General features: G+C 39.6%; 1 protein-coding gene across 2 annotated transcripts in view; it reads left to right on the top strand.

Annotated features, from left to right (window-relative positions):
• The window catches only part of rbpjb (recombination signal binding protein for immunoglobulin kappa J region b), a 78,370-nt gene that overhangs the window by 34,186 nt on the left and 24,318 nt on the right, over positions 1–19,866 (top strand). The window contains exon 2 of one of the 2 annotated variants that reach the window (XM_007248003.4): positions 6,411–6,449. In XM_007248003.4, the coding sequence (XP_007248065.1) occupies positions 6,411–6,449 (39 nt within the window). Of the gene's footprint in view, positions 1–6,190; positions 6,450–19,866 lie in introns of those variants that run through there. The other variant, XM_007248002.4, reaches the window with a different exon arrangement.

Here is a 19,866-nt window from a genome sequence, read left to right as displayed (position 1 = left end):
ACATTGCAACACTGAAGAAGCACAGACCTTATATTTAAGAACAGCTACACACAGTGCTGAGAGTCAAATGCGGACAAGTGGAGGAGCTCACGCGTGTGAGCCCCAGAGCTGCGTGATGCTTCAAATGCCCTGAAACATCCTTGCACCTTTTTACATGTAAAGTTCGAGAGAGAGAAGCTCATTTGTTGCTATACAGGGTGTTTGTAGTGTTGTTGATTCATTTGCACTCGCCATAGTCAGATGCCAATCAGCTTGAACTACGCTTATCATCACACATTGCCAGCTTGCAGACTTGCTGGGTGATGCATGCACCGTCAACTGTCATCTTCGTGTGGTCATCCTCAAGTCCTTCATCAGTGGTGATGGGACACTGCCACGGGTCGCAGTTGGTGGACTATTCTCTGTTCAGCAGGGATGCTGAGGTGTTTAAAAACTCCAGCAGCACTGCTGTGTTTGATCCACTCATACCAGCACAACACACACAATAACACACCACCACTGTAACAGTGTCACTGCAGTGCTAAGAAATAATGACCCACCATCCAGACAATACCTGCTCTGTGGTGTTCCTTCAGGATCCTGACCGTTGAAGAACACGGTGAGAAGTCTGGAATTATATAAAAAGTATTACTATAGTAATGTAGTAAAACTTTATACGGTATTGCAATATACACTAATACAAATGACAGTCTTAACTTCGTATTTGAAGCTAAATTTGTTGCAGGCGGTGCTGGTGGGCCGCTCTGATCTCCTGAATGGCAGCACCAGCGAGACTGCCTCAGAGATCCTGCCCCAGCTCCCTGCGGCCCACTGCGGCTGCAGCACGAAAACTCAGCCATTGATTTTTTTTCCCCTCCTTTGCTATTTTAAACCTTCCTGTCTCCTGACTGCTACCTAACACGACTCAAGGTTGCTGTGACTATAGCAGGACCCCCAGGAGCGTGCACCTCCTGAGTGGGTTGCATCATGGGGCTAACCTGCAGCATCCATGGCAGTCATGGTGGGCAGGCAAGCTTTTATTATGTCTGCAATGATAAATGGTGCTTGAAGTGAGTATAATATGTGAATAATATATGAATAATATTGATGTACAGTACCAGTCAAAAGTTAGATTTTAACCTTAAAAGATTACGTACTTTAAATGTCATGACATTTTTTATTCATTTAATATTTTTTAATATTTTCTATAGGTGCAAGAAAAAGTATGTAAAGCCTTGCAATTCTGCATAAATTGGTCATTAAATGTGTTCTGATCCTTATCTACCTAACAATAGACAAACTAATACCACACGAAATATTATATGTTTGCATGGTTTTATTGAACACAATATGTTAACATTCACAGTGAGGGGTGAAAGTTATTAAATGCAAAGGTTCACATATTAACAGTTTAACCCTCCTTTTGGCAGCAACAACCTCAACCAAACGATATTTGCAGTTATGCACAACCAATTATTTTTGTTCTTAATTAAGCTCCATATACATGCTCACTGTTTGTTCCAACAAGGTCCAAAAAGATGGAGTCTCTTCTAGGGACAGTATGAGAATGAGATTACTCATGTCAGCTGTTTAGGGCTGCCACAAACGATTATTTTTATAGTCGACTAATCACCGATTATTTTTTATGATTAGTCGACTAATCGGATCATACGTTAATTGAATATAAAACACAGTTTATCACAATAGAATGCAGCTGCTATTATACAACCAACATTAGATTTCAGCTATATGCTAACTAAAAATAAAAACAATTAAAATCATAGTTCATTAAACCTTTAATGAAATATGCAGCTTGTTGTAACAGACAATTATTTTACTGTTTAGCATAAAGTGTAAACAACTGTGTAAAATAAGGATAAGGCACTGGCATTTATGAAACATCTCAACCGTGAGGTTGTTTGAACTATTATGAAAAAAAAGTATATTAATAAAAAATGCCTCTCTGTCCAGATATTGTGTACATTACCGTACACAGGGCAGCGGTCTGCACAGATCTGATTGGCAGAGGAGAGCGTTTTGGTGATTTTACACCACACATGACTGATCTGTGAGTTTACTGCACCGAAAAGCACTGAAAACAGAAGCCACTGTCAGAATGAAATCCTTCTCTGTAGTTTATCGGTTTGGGACGGCATTTGTGACAACGTCTGGGTCCGGATCCGGATCGCGGTCCGCCTATTAGTGACCTCTGTTTTAAAGCTATCAAGATGAGTAAGTCAAGTACTAAGTTAACGCTCTGTTTACGCTAATTTTAGCAGCTAAATAGCAATTTAGCTTCTTCGTCATTTAATCAGCCACAACATGCCTCCTTTTCAGGTGCTCGTGCATCGCGGTTGTGCTGCCGAGGAAGGCAAGTTCTTCATTGCAGATATTGCATTGCACGCGTTTCACTTTTATTTTCTTGGTGATCCCACACTTTTGAGTTCTGTAGCGGGGTAGCCATGAAACCAGAGCCTGTCTGTATAATGTCCTGAGATGTCGTCCACTACCTACCCCGGTTTCCACTACTGCGCATGTGCGTCCAGGACAGAAAGGCAGTCGCAGCAGTTTGGAGAGAAAAACAAACAAACAAAAAAAACGACTAATCGACTATTAAATTAGTCGTCGACTATTTTAATAGTCGACATAATCGTGACTAGTCGACTAATCGTGGCAGCCCTACAGCTGTTAATTAAATACATTGTGTGGGAATAATTATAATTTTTTGTATTTTTGTCCCTTATTTACAATTATGAAAAAAGGTATAGATTGTTTGGGTATTGGTACTGAATTCAAGTTATAAATTTGGTACCGGTATTACAATTTTAAAAACGATGCCCAGCGATAATTAATATTAAATAGAGCTAATTGTATGTATGCATTTTTATACACAGCTTGAGACTGCAGTATTTTACAGAAGCGCAATGACCTTACATGATGTTTTGTGGTCACAGCTGTCTGTTCCACTGATCAGCCAGAGCAGTTCAGTTAAGATGCAGTATTACAGATCTCCCACTGAAGTCAATGGCGTAATTATTAAATAGCTCCGGACTGCTCAATACATACAACTATTCAAGCCACAAGCAAAACACAAAGACCTGTGATGAGTTAAAGCAGCACTAGGTAGGATTTCCTTGATTTCTGATCTTTTTAAAGAAGTAAAATTACAGCTTGAAACTCACTGCAGCGCTCCATTGAGGTGTAATAGGAGGAATAGCGGTGCTCTCGTGTCTGTGCCGGGGCTCCTCTGAGCTCAAACCAGACTCTGTACATTTTCCGAGGCGGCCGTGACAAACACTCGCGAGAACTGCGACCTGCTTTCTGACCTTTAGTTCTAACAGTTCTACAAGGATTACTGGTTCATTCTTTACAAACTAACATACAGACACTCTGGTAGAAGCTGTAAAGAGAAAGAATATGTCTGTGAAAGCCAGAAAATGAGAGAGAAACTAATCCGCCTGAAACATTTATTACACTCTACAACTGTAGGGGGAGCCCACAAGCATAAATTCTCAATCCTACCTAGTGGAGCTTTAAATGCTAAGACAAATACTGCAGACTCACCACATGATACTTTCATGTAGATGATGTCACGGGTGGTCTGGTTCTGATATGAGTAAACTTACGTCAGTCGTTGCTTACCTATAAGATGTTTCAGTCTTAGAGGAAAACCTCCTGCTTTTCTACAGATTACTGTTCTCTGCTGATCTGTGGTTCCAGGATTTAGTCACATGTTGAAGACAGAAGCCCCAGACTTATCTGGGGCAAAGTTGGCCATCACGAAATATCAGTCGTGTGGCAGGAAAGTTGACTCAGTGTCTCGGGGTTTTCCAGGTCTGATCATAGAATCGCTTGTCTGATCAGTCCACAAGCATTCTGAATGAATTTCAACTCTAAATGTCTCATGGATTACATTTATTTAGTTTTATGACTAGTTCTTTGATGTGTACAAAGTGTTTTGGCTTCGGTTTGTATTGAATAAATGTTTGAATCTAGGTTGATGAAGGTTAACATCCCTCTATATATGTGATAATGTGTTAAATCACAGTACCATATTTTACAGACTATAAGGCGCACTGTATCATAAGGCGCACTATCAATGAACGTTGAGTTTCGGGTCTATTTTCATAAGGCATAAGGCACATTTTATGTGACAATAGTAAGGAGAAAGGTTCTTGCCATGTTGTTAATCTACTAAGGGTGCGAATCTCTCAGTGTCTGGCGATTCGATTCTGATTTTTGGGGTCACGATTCGATTCAGAAACGATTTTCGATTCTGGAACGATTTTTCAATTCAAATGGCCTATAACTTTTATTTAAATTATGTGAGAAGATAAAAAGATGAGCGCGGAGCTTTTTTTTGTTTTGTTTTTTAACTGTACCGCACGGAGCTTTTTTAATTTATTTTTTTTTTTTTTATTTATTTATTTATAACTGTACCGCGCTGAGCTTTTTAACTTTTTTCGAGCTCCAATCGTTTTTTTCCTGCACCACTATAATCTACACACGTTTTTCCTGAAATCTGTTTTATTTGGGTGGGTAAAGTGTTTCCGTTTATTTACAGTAAGCTTTGATTTCCAATATTTTCAACAGCGTGGTTAGCTGCAGTGTTAGCCGCAGTTAGCAGCGCTTTGCGCTAGTAAATGCTGCCCGACAGTGCTACACTGAGAAACCCTGAGTGTTCCCGTAAGGCAGGTGCTATCAGCTAGCGCTTCGTCCCACATAGCTTGTTTTAACACGGTAAACACCCAGCCTATACTCAGATATACTCACCCCTGAACGGCAAATCATACAGTAGAAGGACATGACCTCAATAATTTCTTTCACACTGCTTGAAATTGCTGTCAGTTTACTTACGGCTTTGTTTTTCAGTGTTCAGGCCTAGCTAGACTTTAACTGTTAATAATATCAGTATATGTGCCTCACTTTTGCTGATTAACATTCTTGAGTTGGTATGTCAATCAGGGGAGTGCCATATCGTATCTTATGCAATAATATCACCAACATTTTTGAATATCGTGAACGATGTTATACCCTGAAATATCATGATCGCCCACCCCTAATTATCACATCAGGGTCCTACTTTTTGCTGTTTTTAGCAAAAGAAAAGTTCACACTGTTCTGATTTCCCGTTATATATCTACTAGAGACAGATTCTGTCCTTTATCATATGGAGATATTTGGAGTGCATTATTAGTATCATTAAATTCTGGATTATTGACTTCTGTAACAAAACTGATAAAAAAAAAACTTGAATTTTGTTGCAGTAGTGTATATTTTAAATATATTTTTTTTTAATTCTGTGTTTTGTTGTATCGCCAGGAGAATTGTTATTGCTAAAATACCATGAAATATCGTGATATTATTTTAGGGCCATATCGCCCACCCCTAATGTCAATCATTATTGTGTTCCAATAACTGTTCCAATTATATACAAGTTTAAAAGTTTATGGTATTCAAAATTAGTGAAATTACTGTATAAGTCTACTCTGGAATATCACAATTTTAATTTCGATTAAACAATGTATTTTGTCCAGACAAAAATAGTAATCATTACAGGCCTGATCTCCAGTCGTCTTTGCATAATTAAATATTTATTTATAAAATGACATTACTAAAGTATTGCTGTTGTCATTGTTCTAAGAAAAATCCCATATAACATGATCCTGAACTCCTTTACAAACTCTTCCAGTATGTGGGATTCTTGTTGCAGTCCTCATATTGTTCAGGCCACAGAGCTTTGTGTGCATTTAGATCTCCTGCCAGTATCCTCGTCCTGCCCTGTTCTCTCAGAAAACCCACCCAGATTCCAAGATCTGCTCCCACACTGACTTCATTAGCAGCTTTTACTAGGCTACCCACAGGAAGTGTGGAACCAGGGAGCTAGTGGCTGACTGAGCTGCTGTTTGGCAGGTTCTGATTGGCTGCTCCAGCGTGAGGAGTGAGGTTAGGTTTGCTGTGCTACTGTTTGTGGAGGAGTGATGGGAAGAGAGAGCGGTCAGAGCCACCTGTTAGTGTTTGTACACACAGTCACGTGACCAAACAGTCCCAAGGTCACACTGTAGCAGCAGCTGCAGCTGTGTGTGTGTAGTGTGTGTGGGTTTACTTTTCACTGTGAGGAATGTTTGAGAGCAAGAGTTTGTCAGTTACTATGAATTATGAAAGACAGACTGTTTTGGTTTATTTGAGCTGTGTGGGTGTGTGTATTTATATGTATAGCTGTGTGTGTGTGTGTGTGTGTGCGTGCACTTGTGCGCTTGTGAACATGCTCTTTAACAATAATTCTCCATGCTCAGGCGGTTTCTCAGGTGTTTTGTGTGCATGCACTTGCTCAGTGTTTGTGTTTGTGGTGTGGTTAGTTGTGAACCTCTCTCATGCTCATTCTCTCTCTCTCTCTCTCTCTCTCTCTCTCTTCTGCCCTCTCTTCACAGGAAGTTTGGGGAGCGCCCTCAACCACAGCGCCTAACGAGGTAAGCAGACCATCTTTATCTGATAAACAAACAAACAAGCACAGAGAAAATCAGCGTTCGTCCAGTAAGAAAATAAGAAGTGTACTCAGACTATGAAAGACTGAACCCAACACACACACACACACACAGTATTTCAGTATACTAAATGAATACTAAAGTCATCCAGACTATGAAAGAACACATAAGGAGTCATGTAGTAAAATTGAAAGTGTTAAACCAAACTACTCATTTTACTACTATACATTTTAACGTTTCTGAGGCTGGTAAATTTGATTAACTTATCCTGTGCAACAGAAGAAAGTCTTGGTCTTCCTTTCCTGGGGTGCTCCTGATGAGGGCCAATTTCACCATGACATTTTTAATTGTCTTTGTGACTGCACTTGAGGATACATGCAAAGTTCTTGAAATTTCTCTAATTGATTGTCCTTCATTTCTTAAAATATTTTTGCTTTACTTGGCTGGATAAAAACTGTCGCTCGGAGCTCATCTACTGTCCTGCGGAGCTCATCTACTTTCCTGCGGAGCTCTTTAACAGTGAAAAAGCTCCGCGCGACAGTGAAAAAGCTCCGCGCGACAGTGAAAAAGCTCCGCGCGACAGTGAAAAAGCTCCGCGCGACAGTGAAAAATGCTCCGCGCGACAGTGAAAAAGCTCCGCGCGACAGTAGCTGCACCCGCAAAAAAAAAAAAAGATTTTTTGAAAATGCGAATCAATTCTGAATCGTTCAATGTTAGAAACGCGATTTGTGGGGCGCCGAGTGGTCCAGAGGTCTAATGCGCTGCCACTATGAGCGGGAGGTCGCAGGTTCGAAGCCCCTCTGAAGGTCACGGGCGTCAACGATGATGGGGACGCACAAAGGGGTGGGACAATTGGATATCCAAATTGGGAGAAAATGGGGGAAAAATCAGAAATAAAAAAAAGAGACTAGAAACGCGATTTGAGCTTGAATCAATTTTTTTCCTTCATCTCTACTAAGGATATAGGAGCACTTTGTAGTTCCATGATTACAGATTGTAGTCCAGTATCCCTTTCTCAGTGTTTTGACTGTATTGTTTGTGTGGGGAAAAAAACAGAATTGCGACAGTGACACGACATAAATGGTGGTGTGTTATATTGTGTGTTGCGCTGGTATGTGGGGATCAGACACAGTGTTTAAAAACTCCAGCAGCGCTGCTGTGCTCACTGGCTGTCCACACTCTATTAGACATGAATGAACTATAGCTTTCAGCAGATACTTCAGGTTAGATTGTTTTTTGTTCTGTGAGTTTGTGCTGCGGGTCTGAGGCAGTGTGAGTAGGTCTGCAGGCAGGTGCTGCTGCAGTGCGGTTGATTGTATGTGAGGGTTTTTGTGTAGTGTGTAATTGTTAAGCTGAATAGCATGTTGCTGCTGCTGCTGCTGCTGGATAGTTGAGAATAATATGTCTGAGCTGCGGTGTGTCTGAGCTGCTTCTTTATGGCCAGTCTGAAAATAAAAGTGCTGCTGGCTCTGAGCCCTTAAGCCTCCACTGAGGTTTGGCTTTAGACTCGCAAGACAATGCCGTTCTCTCTCTCTCTCTCTCTCTCTCTCTCTATCTCTCTCTCTTTCTCTCTCTCTCACTCACTTTCTCACTTTCCTGTTCTTATTCTCTTACTCTCTAATTTTCCCTGTCCAATTTGTATTTGTTATATTTTTCTTTTTCTCTCTACCATTCTTCTTCCTTGTCTCTCTCTGCCTTTCTCTCTCTCTCTCTCTCTCTCTCTCTCATTTTGTCTCATATTTGTATTCTTGGTTTTATGTTCCTCCATCATCCTTCCTCATCTGTCGCTCTCTGTTTTCTCTTTCTTATTCTCTTTGTTTTTCTCTTTCCTGTTTGTTTTCTCTCCTTCTTCTTTTTTACTCTCTTCCTCCCTTTCTCCCTTTTTGTCACTCTTTTTGTTTTTTGCTTTTTTCTCTTTTCTCCCTCCCTCTTTCCCAATCATCTTTTTCCATAATCTCTCTGTCTCAAATTGTATTCATTCTTTTTCTTTGATTCTGTGTATTTTTCTTTCTCTCTTCCTTGCCTTTTTATCTCTTACACTTTTTAGTTTTTATTTTTCCTCTCTGCCTCTCTCTTGTTATTTACAGTCTGATTTATTTGCTTTCCTATATGCATTCTTTTTTGGCCTCCTACTTCATCTGTCTCTCTTTTTTTCTCTTTCTCTATACTGCCTTATTTTCTCACTCTTTTCCTCTGTTTTCTCTTTCCGTCTCTCTCTCTCTCTCTCTTTCTCTCTCTGTATTCCTAATGTCTGTTTGTTCCTCTCTCTTTCTCATCTTAGTATGCCTTATTCTCTCACTTTTCTCTTTTTCATCTTGTTCTTTTGTTCTAAAGTATTCTATTTTCCCCTCCTTCTCGTATTCATTTCTACTGTTATATTGTCTCATAGTTTCTTTCTGTTTTCTTTCCCTCTATTTATATATTTTTCTTTTTTTCTCTCGTCCTCCCTCTCTCCTTTCTTCTCCTCTTCTCTCTCTCTATTATTTTTCTTACTCTCTTCTTACACTTGTTTGGTCTGCTCCTCCTTCCTTTACTCTCTCACTCTTTTTTATTTTAGTTATTTTCTATATTTCTGTATTTCCATCCTTTCTTCCTCTTCATCTCTCTCTCTCTTTTTAGTTAGGAGTGTTTTCAGAGGCTGCTGTCTGTGAAGTGTGTCCAGCGTTTGGCTCTTGTTTGGGCCTCTGGAGTGGAGGAGCGAAGCGAGTGAAATGGAAAATGACAGAGGAGGAGGAGAAGAGGAGAAAGGAGGGATGTGGAGCTGATGGCTGAGAGTGTGCGGCCGCTCTGCGGGTGACTCAAAGCGTGACCGAGCGCAGAGAGCACGCATGAAGGGCAGCAGAGGAGGAGGAGTGCACACTTCTTCAGAATGACTCCAGCGTAGTCTCTCTCTCTCTCTGTGGCTCAGTGGAACTCAGATGTGGGCTCTCTGGGTGCAGGCAGGTGTTGCAGTGTAAACGTCCAGATCCAGCTTTTCTAATGATAATATATTGCAGACAGTGGGCGGTTTAATTATTATATCAGTGAATCTGCTGTGATTAATTACTCATTTGTATGATGGGGATGTGTCGCTAGTGCTGGAGCTAGAGTTTGATGCGTTGTGTAGATAACCGTATGCTGTACAGTGCCAGAAACCACTAAAACATGTCTATTTGAGATGACTTAAAGACTAAACACGTTTGTGGTATGAATGTGATGGCTTATGCTGCGTTCGTGTGTTGTTTAAAAGTTCCTGCTTTCCACTTGTCAAGTTAGGAGCTTGTCACATTCAAGTGCTTTAAAAAAAATCATGCTATCAGAATAGTTAATTTGCTGTAGATAAAAGGAAAATGTAGATATTTTTCTCATTTCATGGTACATGAACATACAGCACTGAAGAAAAATAAGAGACCACTTTAGTTTCTGAATCAGTTTCTCTGACTTTGCTTTTATTTTATAGACTACAGACAATGTTTCTCCCAAATTCCAAATCCAAATATTTTAGTAATTTAGAGCATTTATTTGCAGAAAATGAGAAATGGCTGAAATAACAAAAAAAGATGCAGAGCTTTCATACCTCAAATAATGCAAAGAAAACAAGTTCATATTCATAAAGTTTTAAAAGTTCAGAAATTAATATTTGTTGGAATAACTCTGGTTTTTAATTATAGTTTTCATGCATCTTGGCACGTTCTCCTCCACCAGTCTTACACACTGCTTTTGGATAACTTTATGCCTTTACTCCTGATGCAAAATTTCAAGCAGTTCAGCTTGGTCTGATGGCTTGTTATCGTCCATCTTCCTCTTGATTATATTCCAGAGGTTTTCAATTTGGTAAAATCAAAGATTAAAATACAGCTTTTTGCATTATTTGCCCCAACTTACTTTAGCCTCAGGAATGGATGTTCTTAACAAATCTTAACAAATAAATCATGTTGACCAGACATAACCTGAAATATCTTGGGTCATAATAGGCGTGGGCGATATGGCTCTAAATAATATCATGATGATATTTTGCGATAACAATATACTTGGCGATATGACAAACATTGAATTTCGAGAATACACAACTGCAACAAAATAAATATAAATGTTTTATTAGGTATAAATATAAAGAAACTAACAATCTAACAAACAGTCTTGTTTCGTGAACGGTACCTTACAAAGACCTAATAGTGTAACAAAATAAAAAATCCAACAAGAATAAAGTAATGTAACAACAGACATTTTCCACAAACCAAAGTGCAGCATATTTAATGCCTATGGATATATATATATATATATATAAACTGCAAACAAACAAGTATACATTATTACAGTAAATAATACAGTAAATGCTGCTTTCAAAAATATATTTTTTTAATTGTCAGATTCTTTGCTAACATTAATGCATTAAATATGATGTGGCACACTCCTAATTTCATACTTTTTACAATTAATTAAGTCAAGGTAAATGTACAAAATTGTTTTTCTTTTTTGGCATTTTTCATCCAGTCGCAACTTATTTGATTTTAGTGCTGGTTTCTCTCTTGTTATACTTTGTGTACTGGAGGTAAATTCCAATACCACTTCTTGCGTAATGCTGCTTTTTTAAAGCCTTACAGTTATGTGGGGAGTTAGCAGTCATTCAGGGCGTCAGTGGATAGAATCCAGTCTATACATTTATAGTAGTATATTCTAGTCTGGCTGTGATTCTTTATATTGTTTTATGATGAGGGGACCAATAGGAAATGCTTCAAAAGGAGCTAATATGAAATTATTTAAGGCTAGGATGTTAATGTTTTTCTGTTTCCTGAACAGAAAAAGGCTTTTGCGTGACAGTGATATGTAGCCTCCATCTGTAGGAACTAATCAAATGAAGCCCCTCACTGGTGCCTCTAACCCCCTACTGTGGCCGTCTGAGTCATCCTCCCTGTCTACTCTTCACTCACAATTGATCACTGGCCATGAATAAGCAATAATCTCCAGTGCTGTTGACTGTAGGAACAGATTAATCTGCTGTAGGTGATGAAGAGCTTTTGTTTCACGACATGAGATGACAAATTTATAATACACTAATTCTCTGAAACAAAGAAAGAAAGTAAATGGAATTAGTGTATGGAGTATATGGAACCAGTGTCTTGTACTGGGACTGGAGCTAGAACGCTTAATGACCTGCAGGAGTTGTTACTCTGTATGCATGGACAATTCTAGACAGAAACCACCAGTCATGATCATTACCACACATTGTGGTGTTAACTAACTAATGCCTACTGTAACATATTTTGGGTCGAGGAATGTTAAATATCTGCTTAACTTTGGAAACGGAAAGAGCTGTCCATCAACCACCCACTATATTTGATAATTCACTTTGCCATGAGCATGCTGACCAGTGATTACTAAGGCTGCAACTAATAATTATTCTAGTAGTCGAGTAATCTGCCAGTTCATTTTATGACTAATCAATTAGTCAGCGATTATTTCTGCCATGCCCTCCCTCTAAGCTTGCTTTCACTATTTGTTCAAAGCGATAGAACCAGCTGAACGTGGGATTTAAATGCCCGTCAAATGTCTAGAACATTGTCATTTAAATGTGGAAGGTGCTGATATTTAGTGAGGAAATGTGAAATCTGTTTTGGAGACGCAGGCCGGGTTTTTGTTCCTAGTAATTTGTGTAGTTCTACTAATTGACGATTAGTCGACAACGAACATTTGAAGTCGACACATTTGAATAATCGATATTGCTGATTATATCAAATAATCGTTGCCCCCTTTGTATTTACCCTCATATTTCCTTTCATTTTCTTCCTTTCTTGAGGATCTTTGCTTCTAGAAGTGGCTGATTTTCGGTCACAATGGAACCCAGTGGTATTTCTCTAAAAGGCCAATCCTGACACATGATTAGGTACTGTAATATTCAGGTTTTAAGGGTTACAGTAGCTTTGTGCTAGGCTCATTGTAGGGGCTTCTTGGTCATAAAAAGCTGCAGTTCCTTTTTCTGACCACTAGATTGAACTACGGAGCTAGCACAAATTTTTCTGGTTTTGTTGATTTCTCACTTAACTCGAATATATGGAAAATGTTCGACCAATGTGCCTTTTTTCAGGAAGCAAAGTACGACTTCAAACACCACTAACCAGATACCCATTTTAAGAGTGCATCTTTCAGCCCGTACAGTGAATACTGCATACTCAAGCAGAGCTAACAAAAACGCACAGAATTTAGTACAGGCCACATTTTACCACCACCAAAAGTACAACAGCAGGAGTTGGAAGACTAATGAAATCACATCCAAAGTGATTGAGAGGTTCGCGGTAGATCATCAGCATCAGTTCTGCACAGGAATTTACTGACTGACTCAATGAAAACAGAGTTTTGAATGTGTTTAATTCCGCAGCACATTCATTGCGCAGCACATTACAGAAGACCTGCACGAAGATGCTTCGCCAAGTTTGCCTGCATTTGCCTGAAAAGTTATTGTAGCATCCAGCCCTGATCTGCATCAGCTATAGACCAATCATACTGAAAGGAGATTGAAATCAGCCCTAAAAAACACAGATCAGTTTATTTCTATCTGCTACCTTGCCCAATTAGTTTCTAATTAGCTTATTTAAGTGTCTATACTAAACAGAATAACTTCTTTAAAAAAAACTTGAGTAGAACAGAAGGAATTGATCAGAAGTGTTACATGTGTATACGTGCGGCGGGCGAGCAGCCCAGGCCCTCTGTATCTTTTCCGTGAGGGAGTAGTTAGCTGAGCCCAGTGCGTGTGGTTTTTGTCTGCTGCACATTAGGTCACATGCTGCCGTGGCTTCCCCTTCGCATGCGAGCAGTGTGTGTGTGTTCAGGGGCAAAGCCACAGAGCTGATCCCAGGGAGCGATAGGCGACTTGCATGGGATCACATGGTTTCGCCATAAGACTTTTACTGACGGCCTGATAAAAGGAAAATGACCGCTTTGCGTTTTTGAGTGTTTTTCAGGGGGACTTGGAGGCGGTGTTTTGAGCCCAGTTACGTTTGTGTACTGGAACGTGAATCATGTTTATCTGGTGCATCCAGTCATGCACATTAGCACTGCTTCCGGTGTGTGACCATAAAACGCCAGAACAGATTTGGACAGTTTTTTTTCCTTTGAAGTGCAACCTTAGAGAAACATACTGGTTTGTTGGTTTCACCACTTCACATTTTTTATTCGAACTATTTTTATAATAACACATACCAGTCCTACTTAAAATGCATGCAGATATTAAGAGATTTAATATAATATGTATTTGACCAAATTTTGATTAAATGTTTAATTACTAAAGTCAAAATAAAATTAAAAATGATCCAAATTAAGTAAACAAAAGTGGATGTTCAATATTGTTCTTGGTGTACAATATGCTGGTCTGAGGACTTTAATTATGAAGCAGTAGCTATAGTTTATGTGGGTATTGCCCACTGAAGTCCTGTGTCATTCTGTAGTCCTCGAACGGCTTCCGTGTCCAAGCGTTTTTTTCCATGTGAGATAAATGAATAGGGTTTTCAAAAACCCGCCTCTATCGCATTCTGTGGTAAATAAATCTGTTCAGACCCCTGTACGTTTTATTCTGTGTACATTTTACTCCTGAACATCACTGGATCCTCTGAATTACGAGATCGGTTAAGAGTCGTAATGAGAAAAATGCTAACTTTAAGCTAATGCTACAGAGGAGTGTACTGACCTCCCAGCCTAGCTGCAGAGATAAGCAGGAGACTATTTTCGGCGCAACACCAGCGAACTCCGGCCGTAACTATACAGCGTATTAAACACAGCTGAGCCAACTAATGAACTAACTGCCCTTACTGAGGAGAGCTGATAGTCTCACAGCATTAAATCACTAAAACAGGTCAGTGATACTCCAGAACCAGCTGTAACATGTTTTAACATTTACCCTCTTTATTATGCAGTGAACTAAATTGGTGTTTCTGGTTCGTTGTCGCCTCAGTGAGGGCAGGTAGTTAGTTGATTAGTTAGTTGTTAGTTGATTATTTGGGTCAGGTGTTGTCATTAGTATAAACTAATGACTGTAATTAAATACTAAACCCTTCGGGGCAGTTCTGCTGAACTGAAAGCCACTTTCTCTTATTATCTGCCTTTTAAAGCTCTAACACAGACTACATAGTTCTGAAAATATTTATTTACCACAGAATGTGACAGAGGCCAGTTTTTAAAAAGCCCATTCAAATTTGCTATTGACTTGGACCACTTAGACACGGAATCCCAAATATGGGCATAAACAACATGTCGCCGACTACAAAATGACGACACGACTTCAGTGGTCTATTACCCTCAAAACACTGGAATGTAGCTGCCAGCCCAATGCTAGCTAGGTTAGCAGACTGCTGGTGTCAGTTGAGGTGGCTAACAGCTAGCTGACAATGCTAACTGTCTTTTTAAGTAAAATTATTCAGGTTTTTGATGTGAATGATATTACTATGCCTAATAAATATGGTAAGTTCTGCTGTTTAATGTGTGATATGTGTACCGTGTTTTTCACACTATAAGGCGCACCGGATTATAAGGCGCATTGTTCGTCACTAATAAGAAACAGGGGTTTTGTCTTGTTTTCCTTCTAATTCAGCAGCCAGCAGCAAGACCTATAAAACAAAGTTAAAGTCAAACAATCACTGGATGTTAATCTACACAGATTTCTGTTCTGAACATTTGGCTACAGTCAATATACTCGCCTCTGAACAGCATTTGGACAATTAAAGGATTTTAAGTGCACCATATAGTCTAGTTTGTACAGTTTTAATGTTTGAGTTTGAGACAATTTTTGTCTAGACACATATGGCTAAAACATGAGCAGCACCAGTTAATCTTGCTTGCATTTTACGGATGTATGGTCTTTAACCGTGGTTCCCAAACTATGGCAAATTATAGTAGTGTGATTAATTCAGCTGTTTAAACTAATCTAGAAAAGCTTCTAAACTTTCTAGATTTGTCATTAATATTTAGTGCATTTAGTAAAGACCATGCTAAAGGGATGCTTCACCACTAGTGGTGCACATAACAGTTTGAGGACCATTAATCTAAAACACAAATTTAATTAATATTGACCAATTCGCAGAACTAAGATCCTCAGATCAGAGCAGCAGAAAAGCAAGCTCATGACATTCTTGGCTTTGGTCTGATATATATATTTATCACTTTTTAAAATTTAGTTTCAGAACAAATGTGCTGTGCCTTATTGCTTTTATATTCCTACAATCCTGGATGTTTTAAAAAGCGAAATTTGTACTTGGCTTTTGGTTTCGGGTTGGACCAAAGACCTTTAATTAGTTTTTCTTCTCTTTCTCTTGCTTATTTGCTTGTTTTGTTTTTCCCATTCTGTAATTTTTAAAGTTCTTTCATAAGACTTTTTTTTTTTTTTTTTTTTTTTACTTTTTTTGTCCCTCTCAGCATTGTTTGAATGTGGATAAGCTGGATAATAAATGCTCATAAAGGCCAAGTTTCCTAGCCTCAAAATCTGAAATCTCACTCAAATATGTAGCTTGGCGCTTCCAATAGTAGTGGCAGAGAAACTCTACAGCCTAACAAGCAAATGGAATTCTAATTTTGTTTAAACAGGACTGCAAAGTCTGACAGCTTTACTCATATTTGCTAGCAAGTAATTAGGTGTGGTATTACAATATGATTTGCTTTCATTAAATACAGATGTCAGTGAGAAGGCAGAGATGGTGTAGTGGCATGGGCACAGCCTTTTTTTCTAATTTTATTTTTCGTTAAGGCAACTGCTATACTTTAACTAATAGCCATAAACAATATACATGAGGTACCAAGTTGGCATAATTTCTTCAGGAAATATAATTTGTGTGGAAGACATCTTTCAGTTACTGTGTTTTCTTGCTAAAATTCCAGACTAGACCTTTGACTTTCAGAAGGAAAAATGCACATTTAATTTAAAAATTAATGCATCTACAGGGGTTGGACAATGAAACTGAAACACCTAGTTTTAGACCGCAATAATTTATTGTCCCGAGAGTTGAGGTGCACATTGAATTCTGCCGTGATTTGGGCAGCCGTGGTTTTCTGTTTTTTTTTTTTATACAATCCGGGTTAGCCCCCGAACATCCCTTTCAGACAGCTTCCTCTTGCGTCCACAGTTAATCCTGTTGGATGTGGTTGGTCCTTTTTGTTGGTATGCTGACATTAACCTGGATACCGTTGTTCTTGATACATCACAAAGACTTGCTGTCTTGGTCACAGATGCACCAGCAAGGCGTGCACCAACAATTTGTCCACTTTTGAACATGGTCTGTGTGAAAGCACCCTAAGACAGTGTTAGCTCTAAAGGCCAATTCACACTTTTACACACATTCTACGTGCTCGTATCAGCGGCACTGTGTCGCTTTGCAGTTTAAACTGTGAGGGCGGGAATGTGTGGGCGAGAACGCAAGGCCCGGCAAACCAATCACAGCTGCGGCTGTCTGTGTCAACGATGTGTAGTTTTATTTCCGGGCAAGCGAGCGGGGACATGCGACAAAGCGTCAGAGCGACAAGCGACACGGATTTGAAATTTTCTTAACAAATCATCGGTAAAAGAGCTCACAGACACCCTGTGTTGTGGACATCCCCATAGGAGTGATGTGGGGAGAGAGCGCCATCTACCCACCCGGAGGGAGCTTGATGGCAAAGCTGCATGAGCTGGGGTTCGAACCTGCGGCCTCCTGCTCATAGTGGCAGTGCTTTAGACCGCTGGACCACTTGGCGCCCCGTGAAGCAAAATTCTAACCCGATTGGCTTCTAGCATTTCTTCGGACCTATCAAAACAAGGCGGTCCGAGGTCCTCAAGCTTCTGCTCTCTGAATAGATGATGAATGTTATATTTAAATAAAAAAAAAATAAAAAAAAGTTCACCATGTCTAATTAGAATCTATTTATTTTTAACTATTTTAGTGATATGAACAAAAACATATTACATATAAACACACAGTTAATAACTAATATTCTTTTAGGGCTTATTGAAGCAGTACAATATTTTTGTGCCTTTTTTCTTGTTGGATGCTGGACCATGATACAATCGCGTATTGAGCTTTGACACGCCCACAAGCGACAAATGCGACTTGTCTCATTCTAGTGTGAATGGAGGGTTAGGCATAGGATGCACAGAGTCGTGTAGGCCACCCCGTAGGTTCAACGCAGAAGTATAAATTGGTCTTTACTCACCAAACATTACTTTACCATAGTTAAGCCACTACATTCCGCCAATACCATTCTAATCCACACTGTTAAAACCTTTTACTTTTTAACTTGCAGCTTAAATTTACCTGTAATTCAAGTAATTTTAAGATGAGCTTAAAATTTATCATTGCTTTCTTACTGTTACTTTGCCTGTGATGTCCCCCAGCCATGTTTGCTTTAAAATATAATAAAAGAGCTGTGCTAACTGATGAACAATCACATATGTAACCCGATGAGTCAGCTAAAAGCAATGGCAGTCATATTTGGGAGGTGATAAAACTGGCACGAGGGCTGCCAACACTGGGAAATTCCGTACAACAATTCAAAGCACTGAAAGGAAACATCTTTGAGTCTTTAAGAATCTCTCTTGTGAAATCTGTCAGTACTACAGTTTCTTTTCCTGAGCATCCTTTTTCCACACGCACCCTTTACACTGCTCACAGGACAGGTCATACAGTGTATCAGAGATATCCGATGACATAGGCAGCAGGAGGATGACATCATTTTTTTCTCCAGGAATTGATCAGAGCTGCGTCTCCCTTCAGGCTGGGTGGCGTTCCTCAGCGTTCAATATTTGGTCCATTACAGAGGTTGTTATTTAGATCATGAGGACTGGCCTCTGACATCATGTGTTATAATATGGGAAGCATTTAAAAGTGGTGTTGAACCATTTAAAATTGTGACATATTTGACTTTAGTACTGTTTGCGTTGAGTTGAGTGTGTAAAGATGGATCAGTCAATGTTTTTTGGGCAGTTTTCGATCACCAGTCATCTAATTATTGTGTCTTAAAATGTATTATTGTTACATTTTTGGAATCAAAGTGATAAAAAATGCTGTGTAATGTAAGCACAAAAAAAAAAAAAACACCTCATCCAGAGCTATATTTTGATTGTGATTCCTTCAGCCTTTTTGTCTGGGTTGTAATTTTTGATTAAAGTTAATAAGGTATGCATTGTTTGCTGTAGTTAGTGCTGTTTGTTGGCTCTGCTTTGTTGCTGCTAGTAGTAGTAGTAGTGATGACTCACTGCAAGGGTTAAAAGGTGCACTCTGAAGAGGGATATCTGGTTAGTGGTGTAACTCTAGTCTTTACTCTCCTTTGTCCAAGAGACACATTAGCTTTACACATTTTACTAGGACTGCACGATATTGAAAAAAAAAATTACATTGCAAATGTTGTTTTTTGGACAATACATATTGCAATATTTAACAGTGCAGGGCCCATGACGTCACCAGCCCTGTCCCCACCCGTACATTGTCTCATGTTTGGGCCGATCAAGAGCTGAGTCGGTGCTGAGCACTCAAAACCTGAGGAAAACAGCAAAACAGCAGTAATCTTTTTAAAAGGTAACTTAGAGCGTTTTTCTGGAATTAAAAGCGTGAATTCTGCTGTAACTGGAAATATCTGCGCTGCAAAACTGTGCTGGACTGAGGTGCACAGCTTTCAACACATGTGGATGGAGGCCATGCAGTTACCTCGTGTTTACTCCTGCCGACCCCAACCCTCCACCTTAACGCTTCTCAGGCAGCAGCAGCCTGTCACTTACACAGACACAGAGACAGCTCTGTGTATCTACTTCTTGTGTCAAGAATCAAAACATTGCAGCGTGACGTGTTTGATTTAATTGCCTAATGTGACATCGCACGTCTTGCGATTGCGCATGCTCACATTGCGATGACTATGCTTAAACGATATATCGTGCAACCCTATATTCTACCGATATGAGTGATTCGAAAACCAACCCTAACTGAGCCAAGCTGGCTGTTAATGGGTGTTTGCAGCTGTGCACCAGCTCCATAGTTCCATCTAGCAGTTGAACAAGGAACTGCAGCTTCCTACAGTGACCAAGGAGTCTCATTTAGTCAAGCTTACGTTAAGCTGCTGTAGACGTTATTCGATTAAACGCTGGCATGTTTTGTCTGAAAATCGTCCGAAACTTATAGATACTACATAGATGATCTTTCCGTCTGTCGAAGTGTGTATAAGTGTGTGTTGAGGACTGGTCTATACTGTACTTCTGTCGGCTGTGTTGTCTATGTTGTCTTTGTGCTTTGTTGCTGTAGGCCAGTCCAGTAAGGGTTACTTACTGTTGTGCGGTGGTGACTCTTGCACCTCTCTATCTCACCCCCTCCCTCCCTCTCTCCCTCCATCTCTCCCTCCCTCCCTCCGTCTCTCTCTTCCACGTCTCAGGGGGCCCTCATGCTTTCCATAACAAAGGACTGTCTAACTCGAGCGTGCG

Source organism: Astyanax mexicanus, chromosome 8 (genome assembly GCF_023375975.1).
Source record: "Astyanax mexicanus isolate ESR-SI-001 chromosome 8, AstMex3_surface, whole genome shotgun sequence".
Taxonomy (NCBI): domain Eukaryota; kingdom Metazoa; phylum Chordata; class Actinopteri; order Characiformes; family Acestrorhamphidae; genus Astyanax; species Astyanax mexicanus.
Note: the sequence above shows the minus strand (reverse complement) of the source record. Positions and strands in the feature narration are given on the sequence as shown.